Consider the following 12,200-nt stretch of genomic DNA (forward strand, 5'->3'; position numbering starts at 1 on the left):
CTCCACTGCAGTGTGTGGCACTGGGTCTCACTTTCTCCTGCAGGAGCCTGAGGGGCCAGGGAGCAAAGCTCCATGTCACAAATCCTCCCAGACACCATGCTGCCATGCCCCTTCCCTGTGTTCACTTGGTCAGACACTAAAGTGGCAAGAGATGGTGCACATTGACCCCTAGAAACAGAGCGTCATGCTCCCGCCTGCTTCAGGCCCATCACAAGGCAGTCCAGGTCTTCCCAGGCAGACACTGATGGTCAGGCCTGCTGTACAGTCGCACCCCGTGGTTTAAGATCATCACAGCACTCGCCTAACCAATGGCATCCCTGCTCTGACCCTCCTCTAATATTTAAAGTAACTGAGGTGAGGTTGAGTGTGGCCTGAAGAACCAGCCCTTCGTGGGGTTCTAACAGGAGGGATCTGACTCTGGGGCGTGTAGAATCTTTTCACAAACTGCTGGGCCACCCCCTTGGCTCAGAACTGGAAACCATGATGGTAAGTGACACCATAATAGCCTGGAGCTCCACTCCCAGCTGACTCCCTCACCCCTATTTGTATCTGAGCAGTAAAAGACCCCATCCTGGAGAGCTCAGAGCCAGTCCTGCTTGTTGTCTTGTTAGAAGAGGAGAGTGACCCAGCAGGGTTCCTTGAGCAGCCAGAAAATTCTAGAAGATACAGGAAGGAAAGGCTTCTGGTTCATAGGCTCACCAGGTCTTAGCAGCATAGCAGAGTGGAAAGAGCTTGGACTTCACACTCCTGGGTGTGATCCTGGATAAGTTATTCATCTTGCCTCAGTTTCCCCATCTCTAAGCTGTAGGGCTGCAGTAATAGCCACTAACCTTTATTGATACTTACTATGGGCCAGGCACTGCCAGGCCCATCATGAGTGTTCTCGCATCTGATTCTCACAGTACCCTGTAAGGTAGGCACTATTAATATTTCCATTTACAGAAGACAAGTTTAAGCACAGAAGACCAAAGTAACGTGTTCTTGGGGCCAGGAGGTGACATGGTGGTTTTTGCTATAGGATACATGCTCTTGCTAGAAAGACAGAGAGAGACAGAGAGACAGAAAACAAGAAATCACCCCCAGGTGCAATCCCTTCTCTTCCACTCTCCTCTCGGGATCTTGGACACACACACACACACACATACACCTGGCATGAGTTTAAGCCCACCAGGTCTGGGACTCGAACCACGGTCAACTATGTGGGAGTCAAGCAACATAGCCATTACACCAACTGCTAGTTCCCTGAGTTATACTTTTATAGCTTGAATAAGGTAGCAATGACTACATTCATTTTACAGATCAGGAAACTAAGGCTCAGAAAGGTTGAGCCAGTTGTCCAAAGACATAACAAAGAAATAGCAAGGTCTGGATTCATTGTCTCACAGCTGTGCACCAAGACAATTGGGCTACATTTAGTTTGTCTTCTTTCTAGTCCAGAAAAATCCCCATTGCACTGCAGTTAAGTTTGTTTGAGCACATGCTTAGACAAGGTAGGCACTCAAAAATAACTATGGTGTTGGGGTGCATTTACTCAGTCAACATGAATTCAGTAAATGTTTATTGAACCTTAACAACCAAGCCCCAGCTCTCAGCAAGTTCACTTCCAAGTGGATTTAAAAGCAAATGACCGTTGTCTCTGATCTGATTTGCTCCCATGTTCTGTGATGGTCTCTGACCAGGAGCTGGAGATCCTTGTCCCATGCTGTCTCCGGCAATATGTAGAGTCTAATCAGATACCTTACTACTTATGGCGGATCGCCAGCTTCTCTCCATGTTACCTCCCCTTGGCTACTCAGGCTGTCTCCACTGATCGACAGACTGGGGTTCTGTCTCCACCTCCCCAGAGACTCCTTTTTTCCCCACTGGGTGTATAAGGTTCAGGACCCAAAGGATCAACTCTCTGTCAAGAATGAGATGAAGACCAATAGATAATGCATGTAAAACACTTGGAACCTGGTAGGGACTGTGTAAAGTAGGGGCATCCCAGCCCCAGAACTTCCCTAGTGAGAACCCTTGCTATGTTTCCCGTGTGCCAGGCATTGCTCTAAGCATTTGCACACAGTAACTTCACCACAACTCCAGTGGGTAGGTATGATTATTATCTGCTTTAGCAGATGAGAAAATGGAGGCAGGTAAGTACCCTGTGATCACTAGAAAGCAGGAAGTGCTTGAATGCTCCAATCCAGAAGTTTGAATCCATCTTCTCTGAGCTCATTTCCACCTATCTCATCATACCCTTTGCAAGTCAATTAAGACCTCCAATAAGCACTGGCAGATGATGTAGTGAAAGTAGTGGACTCCCACATGGCCAACCACAGTTCAAGTCTTGAACCTAGAGGCTTGCTTTCTTACTTTCCCTCTCTCTTTGCTGTCTCTGATCAAATTAAGAAATAATAATGATAAGTAAAATTAAATAATTATTTTTAAAAATATCTCCAATGAAATAATTTCAAATACATTATCAGTAAAACATTAGAATCTGTTGTTGAAGATATTGGCGACATCCATTGGGCAGCTGCTATGTGGTCTTATCCCTCCAAGGTAGATATTATTGGTTCTATTTTACAGATGAAGAAACAGAATCTTGGAGAGTTTTTGAAATTATCAAAGGTCACATAGTCATGTTATGATTCAGTGGAGGTTTAAACCCAAGTTTCCTGCTATGGTGATCCTTTTAACTTTGTTTTTCTCTCTTGGCCCTACCAAGCAGCAAAGCCAGTGTCCCGGACACCAGAGGCTCAGGAATGCTGAGCAGGTGCTTGATGCTCCATCTTTTGCAGAAAAGAGGCATGGACAGGGTCAAAAGTCTGATTCCTCCAGGTTGGCCCCTAGTGGTCTGATTAGAGTATGAACTGTGAAGTTTTAGCTACAGAAGTGCCTAGGACAAAGCAGAAGGTGTTTCAGAAATAGCAATGGTTACAGGTGGTCAGGAATGCATTTTACAAGGATTCGTCCTTAGTTCCTATTGTGAACAATAGGCAGCTTGTTGTTCTCTGTTCCTCTGTCTCCTCTGTTAGACGATGTGTGTTACTTGGAGTCAGGGGCTGTGTCTTTCATCTGTGTATCCCAGCCCTCAGCACAGGCCTGCTACATGGTAGGAGCTTAGGGAAGGATGGATGGATGGAGGGACAGATGAGTAGGTAGATGGGTGAGTGTGTGGATGTATGGAAGGAAGGGTCTCACTATGGGAGTCCCAACCATATATACTCTTTACCAGGTTCTCCCTGTTTTTCACATATTATCTATTTGTCTTCATCTCATTCTTGGCAGAAAATTGACAGAGCTTCATGACAGGTTGGGTGGATAATTGACTGGCTGGATGACTAAATGGCTAGATTGAAGAGAGGAGAAACAGAAGGAAGATAGAAGTTAGTGATGGATGAACAACTGGCCAGTTAGTGGCTCTCCACCAAATGAGGCTAACAGACATGTGTGTGCTTCCACACTCCTGAAGTGTATTGGCCTGAGAGTAAAAGTAGTGAGGAAGGCGACAGGATAATCTGCTAATGATGGATCCTTGATTTCTGGGAATAGAGTGGACGATGGCAGGAAAGAGTCCATCAGCGGCAGGTCTGGCCCCAGGTGCATGGGACATCCCAGTGCGAACACTGGCAACCCTCCGAGGAGCCAGGCAGTGACCTCAGTGCTTGGCGGAAAGGAGTCCCATCTCTAGCAGCCTTCAGCAGAGGCACTTCCACTCCCTCCCATTCCCTGAGGACTCGCTGCTGAAATACTAATTTTTTCTCAAGTCCCCAGAGAGTCCTTTTACCCTATTGTAAGAGCATTAGCTCTTCTTTGCTGCCAGATCCCCTCTCCACTGAGACAGTCCTCACTTGCCCTCTAGACAATGCGAAAGGGATCTGGGATACAGCCACGCTCACCCCACCCCCACCATTATTAGCATGATTGTTACTTTATTTAATCTTAAAATGAGCCTGGAAATGGGGATTACTAGTTTCATATAATGTTTGAGTGCATGAAAGTCAAGAGAATTTAACTTTCCCAAGGCCAAGCAGGTAGAATTCCTGTCTAGGCTACCCGACTTCTCTAATAACCCGCACTGCCTTCTTCCTTTCCCAGGCTGTGTGCCAGGCCCGTCTGCAGGAGCTTCACTCTCCACACCCGCCTGGACTGGGCCCTGGGCTGTTTCTTAGAGCTTCCTAGCTCAGGCCCCACCACATGACACTGGGGAAAGGAAGGAAATATTCCCATCTATGACACTGGCCTATATTTATCCCTGTGCCCAGGCTGTCAGGAAAATGTTGTGCATTCCTGGGAATTTATGAGTGAAATAAACATTTAAATGTTTCTATAAAATTTACTTAAGGAGAACAAAATGTGTCCTGCTGGCTTCTTATGGGGTAAGCTTGCCAGGAGATGGCCCAGCCCACAGTGCATGGCTAACTCCAGAGACGGGAAGTGGATCCCCAGAAGGCTGGGTCCAGGGGCCAAGGAGAGGGGAAGTAAGTGGGCGCCCTCTGCCCTGCTGTCTTTCCTGCAGTGGTGTGTTCCACCTTATGCTCGCTCAAGTGCTTCCTGGGGGAAGAGGCATTTTCTGTGAGACAGCGTGCAGCTTAGAAGAGTAAGAGAAGGGTGTTGGCGGCCTCTAGGACACCAGGAGCCAGGGAGGAGAGACCAAAGACCAGGGAGGCAGCTGGTGTCATGGGAGGGATGAAGCCCGTGTTCTAGTCACATGTGCTACTTAGGAGAGGCACAGCCGGCACTAGCCAGTTGTATTTATTTAGGTATTTATTTTGCTCGTGAGTGAGGGTTGAGTCAGGAAAAGGCGGGAGAGAGAAGAACGGCATCAATCACCTACTCCATGCTCAGGGCCTTTTACTTCCACGTTCTAATTTCCTCTTTACGATTCTGAGAGCAGGAGGTATCGCCCCGATTTGTAGGTCAATGTCCTGAGGTGCACTCACAGAACTGTAGGGGGCAGTAAACGAGACAACAGAAATGTCAGGCGGGAGAGCGCACAGTAGGTCTGAGGACCTGTCACTTCTCTCTACCCTCATTTGTTTCCTTACTTCCCAGGTCTGTAACCCGCGAAGGGCAGCTACTGGTTTGAGAAGCAGGGGTGGAGATGGGTTGGGGCCAGATGCAGGCTCCTTGGAGGTGGGCTTCTGTGCGAGTCACTGATTACATGGGCTTCAGTGGTCAGGTGCCCCTGGGGATGTCCTGTGGCTTCCATGACCACAGGAAAACCTCCTAACTTTGTCCCACTGGTTGATCAGACCCAGAACTAAGGACAACAATCCACAGTATTAATAACGGACTCAATCCCAAAGGTATTAACAATGGACCATAACATCTGTGAGCATTTACTAGGGGCCAGGTTCCCAAATTTGCCAAATAAAAATACAGTTCTGTCCATACAACATGAGGGAAATACTTCTATTAAAAATACATGTTTGCGTGTATATGTGCGTATATAGATTCACTTTTTATTTTAAATTCAAATGTAACTGGGGCACCCGTATTTTATATGAAAATTCTACATCCATTCCATTCCATTTTTGCTAACTGCCCTGTGAGATAGTTGATAAGGTACCTGAAGCACAGAGAGGCAAGGTAATCTGCCCAAAGTCACACAGCTAGAAAGGGACACTGTAGCATAAGCTAGTGTGCCTCCCAAGTCTGAGGCCCTCTGAAATCCTGCAGCAGTAACCTACCTGACAGACACTGTATTTGGGTCGTGCTGCCCGAAGAGCCTCCCTGAGGGCCTGCCTTCTGTTTGGCAGCTCAGAGTGAGAGCAGAGATGGATATTCACAGTGCATTAAAATCTGGCAGAATTCACTCTGGAGGGCCCCTGGAATCCTCCCACACTCTCTCTCCTGGATTACTGTCTCCCTAGTCTGTGCTAGAATGAAAAACAGCCTACACAAAACATGGCAGTTCCCACAGAACATAGTTTTCCAGAAAATGAAGAGAATTGGCCCAGAGCTTGCTCAACCATTCTGTGAGCTAGTTAGCAAAAAAACATTTTGATTTTATTTCTTGTGTGTTTTGTACACATTGGAAGGAAAGAGGGAAGAAATTTACAGGATGTTCCAAACAGGGATTAGAGGATTTCCTTCTGATTGCTTCAAGCCTCCTGGCTTAAGAGCAGCTTGGAATTTCAAGTCTGTGATTACTTGCTTGACACTTGCCACCCCGGCTTGTTTCTGCCTTTCCATGTGGGTTCCTCCTTCTGATCCTCCTCCAAGTGAGGTGTCTGCAGTCCCATGCATGGCAGCCCCCTTAGGAGAGTTCTGCTGAGAGTGGTCTTTAGCCAGCAAGCAGAGGAATGTTCCACCAGAAAGCAGTTCGCTCCAATGTCTTGCTGACCTCGTGGGTGCCCCCTCTGAGGGCACAATCAGTCATGGGGGAAGACACTTCCCTACCTCTCCCATGCCATTGTGCTAACAGGAAGCATTGCCGAAGCCTGCCTGGTCCACTTTTGCCCTCAGACTCTAGTATAACTTTTGGCACACACTAGGCTGTCAGCAAATGTGTGTTGGATGAATGGACAGAGTAAGGCATAGTAAAGTGGGTGTGTTCACAGACTCCATCCCTTTCCTGAACTCTGGGCCAGCACCGTGCCCTGCTTCTCCCAGGGGAAGTACACGCTGGAGAGAGAGAGAAAAATAGAGAAGTTAGAGAAGATTTGGGTGCGAAGGTAAACAAGTGAGGAGTCATCAGAGTTGAAAGTGGGAGGAAGGTGTGGGAAGAAAAAGAAGAGAGGTGACGATGGGATTAAGATTGGTTCCCTTTTCATGCCCTCTGAGAAGTGTGAGTAAAGAAAAATGTTCTTAGGTTGGTTGTTTTTTTGTCTGTTGAGCAATTCTCCAAAGCAATCTTCCTCAGAGCCTGGAGCACAGGGATCACACACTTCATTAGGTTTCAGGGCAACTACTTAAACTTCAGAGCATACCATCAATGGTTAGGAGCAGGCCTTCTCTTTATCTGCCAGGAGTAGTTATGCCTTTCAAATTGTTCCCCCATTTTTATAGTCTCATTTTTATATCTTATGTTTTATTATTGGTTACTTCAAATTGCTTTGGGAATTAGGTAATGTGTCAATAAAATAGAATAAAATAAGATTCATATTCTGGGAGCAGCAGATGACATAATGGTTATGTTGCTGGACTCCCACATGGCTGACTGTAGTTTGAGTCCCTGATCTGGCAGCTTGAAACTCACACCAGGCATGTGTGCACACATGCCCAAAATCCTAAGAGGGGAATGGAGAAGGGATCAGGCATAGCTGATCCCAAATCACCCCTGAGGGGGTGATTTCTTGATTTCTGTCTCTCTCTGTCTCTCCATCAAGTGCACACACCTTATAGCAAACATTTCTCTAGAAATATAAATAAATAAAAAATAAAATCTATATTCTACTTACTTAGATAACTGAATATATTAAACTCTTGGAAACAGAGGCATACCTCTGAGTTCTGATGGTACTAGTCATGCCTGAGGCCATCAACACAGTGTGGGTGGGGGAGACTAAGCATGAACCTGTGCTCTGGAAAACCAGGCTGGCCAGTCTACAAGAAACATGCTGACTTCTTGTCACTCCACCTTGTCCAACTGTGGGTGTCCAGAGAGTGACCAAGCTCTGGTGAACCAGGAGACTCCTCAGAATTTCTAAAGGGCAGGATGAATGCTCTAATAACTGGGCCTCTTCCATCATCTCAACCAACAAGAATCTTGAGGATTCATGTGTGAATCGGTTGCCGTCATTTCTATGTTTTCTTTTAAAGTTATTCCCAAGCTGAATCTTGAGAGTTTCCCATCTCCAAAACCAAAAAGATCAAACTCATTGGAGTAGCATTCATGGTCCTGTAAGAGCTGGCTCAACCTCTTATTCTAGTTTCACATTGCTCCCTCACTACCCCCAAGCCCCTAGCCTCTCTTTTTGTACATATACCATAGTCCATGCTCTTGCTCCAGCTATGAATACATTTCATAATGTTTTTATTTCATTCATTTATTCATTTGTTTACTCAACAAATATTTATTATACTCTTGATTTGAATTTAAAGTTCACACACCCATCAGCAGCATATGAGTGTAGGAATTACACCACAACTTCACCAACCCCACTTGTAATAACTGTCATTTTGACTGTTATTTACTGAGTAGTTGTGAAATAATACCCTTAAGAACTAATGACAAGCCAGTAATTGTTCTACTTTCAAAAATATATACTTTGGATGAATGTTTTTACTAAATGTTAACAAAAATTAAACTGTATTTCAGTACACATTCAACAGATCATCTTTTGTTTTAAGGTCTACTTATTCATCTCTTCCATAAAAGAGGTGGAGAGAAAGACAGAGAGGCAGGTACCCTAACAGGGTCTTCACGCCACGACCCACCCCCAGCCTGCGCCAGTCCTGCGCCAAGTGCATGCCTAGAATGCACAGGGAGACCTCAGGACACAAACCCAAGATCTTCCCATGTGGCTTCCATGTGACTAATATCATGCTTGTGATCTGGGCTAGATCAGTGTGAAGTATGAAGTGTTGGGAATGCCTGTATCTCTCTCTTTCTCTCTCTCTTGTGGAAGAAAAGGAGTTGGTTACATGGAAAAATGTTGGTCAAATGGTACAAAATTTCAGTTATAAGATGAATAAATTCTGGATAACTAATGTACAGTACTGTAACTATAGCAAATCAGAACATATTGTATACCTGAAATTTGTTAAATATTCTCATCACACACACACACACACACACACACACACACACACACAAAGGTAACTATGGGAGGTGGTAGATATTTTCATTACCATGATTGTGGTAATCATTTCATAATTACATGGTATCTTCAAAATGCTTATGCAAAATGCATATTTTGAAATAATTTTTTGTATGGATTTTAACTTGGGGGGGCATCAAAATAAATTCATATATAACTTCATTTTTCTGTGAATGTTTTGATGTTCCTTCATATATATATATATATATATATATATATATATATATATATATATATATAAACATCACATTATACACCTTAAATATAAACAATTGTAATTTGTCAATTATACCTAAATAAAGCTGAAAGAAAAAATAAGCGGCATTTGTCTACTGATAGAGATGGTTCTGAATGTCAAAATATGGAGTAAATGTTCCAGTGCCAGCCTTTGGAAGCTCCCATCAGCCCAAGTCTAACACTGTCAATGTTTTTATTCTAACTATCAGGGCCCTCCCTCTACAGGAGTCTCTTATAGTCCACCCACGATTGTCCTGACTGGGGATGCCAGTTCACCGGAGGAAGAAACCAACAAAAACTTGGCCAACAGGTACACATCAGGTGCCCTAGTCTTGTGCTCTGATGAACATTTTCTAGAATTTGGGGATCAGACAGCTCTCTCTCTCTCTCTCTCTCTCTTTCTCTCTCTCTCTCTCTATTTTTTTTTTTTGAGAGAGATTTTTGCTATAGGACGCATGCACTCGGCAGAGAGACAGGGAGCAAGAGATCAACACCTGGGGGGATGGCCATACCCCACTACTTTCTCCTCCATTCTCCTCTCAGGATTTTGGATATCCATGCACACATGCCCAACATGAGTTTCAAGCTGCGTGATCTGGGACTCCAACCACAGTTGGCCATGTGAGAATCCAGTGCTTTAACCACTACGCCACCTGCTGGCCCCTAGACAACTATCTTTTTCAGATTTTTTTTTCTTCTCTTATATCATCTTATTGATGAATTAGAAGTTACAGTAAAATTATAAATAAATGAGTAAATAAATTTCCCAATTAAGAAAATACTATCAAGCAATTTCTCAAAAGAGAGACTACTTGGAAGTTTTCCATTACCTTCCTCTCAAAATGACTTTTCCACTCCTGAATTTGGCTCTTCGTACTCAATTAGCCTTTGAGAAAAGCACAAATCATAGCAGGGGAATTTCCTATAATAACTGCCTAGACAACTTTCAGACAAACCTGAAAGGTATGCATTTTTGACAATAGAATCCTGCCTCTGCCCAAAGTGAATCCTGCATGGAATAGGAGCTCTTGGGAGGGACATTGGCTCAGATGCTCCAGGATATATCATCTTGGTTTTATGAAGTGCTAGTCTGTGTATCGGTGCAGCTGGGATGAGAGTGCCTAAGCATGATTTTCAAAATGTTATAAAGATCCATAATTTATTTAACTTGTGCATGGATAAGGGAAGAAGCAGGATAACAGAGCTGGTTCAAAAGGGGGCATAAGAATTATATACAGGGCCAGCCGGTAGTATTGTGGTTAAGGCAGTTGAATCACAGCTGGATCCCACATGGCTGACACGAAGTTCAAGTCCCAGGCCTGGTGGCTTAGAAAACATGCTGGATGTGTGTGTGTACATGCCCAGTTGCCCAATATCCTGAGAGAAGGGATTGTAGCATGGCCATCCTTCCTAGGGGGTACTTTCTCACTCTGTATCTCCCAGCCCATTTCTCTCTGGCAAATGCACATGCCCTATAGCAAATTTAAAAAGAAATGGGGTACACTACATATATAATCAGTGGGGTAGAAAAAAATGCTAGAATAAAAGTGTTGATGGACATATAAAATCAGTCACTGTTCTACAGAACAATGAAACTATATTTTTATCTTTTCTCCCAGACAGAAATCTCAGCATCTCTACCAGACAATTATTTACATCTTATGAAGTTTCTACAAGTTCAATGTGACTCAGAGTCTGGACCCTGATAATTAGTGAATAAATAGTATGTCAAAGTTACATCACTTTAGCGTATTGGCCGGGAACTTTAGCATGCATCAGAATCACCTGGAGAGCTCATTAAATCCCAGCTCCGTGGGCCCACCCAGAATTCTGATCCAGTAAGGCTGGGACAGGGCCTGAGAATTTTCATTTCAAACAAGTTCCCAAGTTGGGAGTCAGAGGATCCCTAGGGAGCTTATAAACCAGTGCTCTAGTATGACTTTGAAAGAATATACAGGCATGTTTGTCTATTCCCAAGTTAGGATTAAATTTCCTAACAAGATGACTGCTCTTTCTTCCAGAGCTCACAGTCCTCACAGGAGGCTCTCTCACAGACACTTGAAGGTTTCCACTACGTCGCTGACCTCCGTGGGTAAGGGCTGGACCAGTGTGAAGCTGTATTTGAGGAGGAAGACTGATGAAAGATTGAGGCCTGGCAGCTTGACCAGGCGAGGCCCCTTCCCCTCTTGGCTCAAGGGAGGCCATCCCTCTAAGTCAAACCAGGCCAAGCAGATCAGCTCATCGTATTTGAGCCCCAGAGAAATATAATATCAAATTTCCATTTTTTTGGTAAAAAAAATCAGATCCGGTTATGAATAGAGAGATGTGGAAGTCAAAGGGAGACAGACAACTGGCCATGGCTCAGCCTTGGTCTCTGCTAGAAAGGGCCACATCTAGCCCAGAGTGTGCTGAGTGCAAAGCTGGCTGTCAGGTCAGCCCAGATGGTTTCTCATGCCTGCCCTGGGCATTGGACCAACTTCATACTATGGAGTTGGTCTCTGCCTTCATGTTTCCCAGTCTCTGAAGAGACTGAGAAGTGAAGAGATAGAATCAGGACACTGTACTGTAAGAACCTTCACAGAAGAGCTAGGGAAACCAAGGCAAGAAGGGAACCAATCCTCTCTGGAGACCAGGAAGATCTGGTAGGTGTTGAGAGGTGGTATATTTGAGTTGTGCCTGAAAGAGTTGGACAGAGAGACAAGAGGGAAGAGAGGCATTCCAGGTGGAGAAGAAACATGGTGGGGAAGCAAGAGCCGCAGCAGCACTATGATGGCAGCTGAATATTCTGGCATGCATGTTACGCAGGACTCTCCAATGCTAGACACCCAACTTGAACTAGCATACATCAATAAAATAGAAATAATGAAAGCCAAGGCTGGTGATTTCAGGTCATGCTGGGTCTAAGTGCTCAAGCTAGATTTCTAGTCGTTGTCCCCATTTCACCTCTCAAGTCTCCTTTGTTTTTTGTTAGCTTTCTTCTTGGCCAGGTTCTTTGCACATGGTAGCAAATGGCTTCTGGCAGCTATATGTTTATACCCCATCAGTGGGAAGAGAGTTCCGCTTCCCACTTACTCCATGTAAGTCCCAGGACTGCCTCTCATTGGCCTTCCATGGACATCCTTTAGCCAATCCCTGTGGCCAAAAGGTTGAGTTAATTGATCAACAGAGGCTGGGACACAACGCCTCTCTTGGCATTTGGGGTAGGGGAAAGAG

The 12,200-nt window shown here is 44.8% G+C and overlaps 1 protein-coding gene across 9 annotated transcripts in view; it reads left to right on the forward strand.

Moving 5' to 3' along the window:
- The window catches only part of IRAG1 (inositol 1,4,5-triphosphate receptor associated 1), a 186,027-nt gene that overhangs the window by 113,805 nt on the left and 60,022 nt on the right, over window positions 1–12,200 (forward strand). For 5 of the 9 annotated variants that reach the window (XM_006167435.3, XM_006167437.3, XM_006167434.2 and 2 more), the window contains 2 exons: window positions 9,197–9,297; window positions 11,009–11,079. In XM_006167435.3, the coding sequence (XP_006167497.1) occupies window positions 9,197–9,297; window positions 11,009–11,079 (172 nt within the window). The remainder of the gene's footprint in view (window positions 1–9,196; window positions 9,298–11,008; window positions 11,080–12,200) is intronic. The other 4 variants (XM_027767850.1, XM_006167441.3, XM_006167442.1 and 1 more) reach the window with 1 other exon arrangement.

Source organism: Tupaia chinensis, unplaced genomic scaffold (assembly GCF_000334495.1).
Source record: "Tupaia chinensis unplaced genomic scaffold, TupChi_1.0 Scaffold144767_1, whole genome shotgun sequence".
Classification (NCBI taxonomy): Eukaryota; Metazoa; Chordata; class Mammalia; order Scandentia; family Tupaiidae; genus Tupaia; species Tupaia belangeri.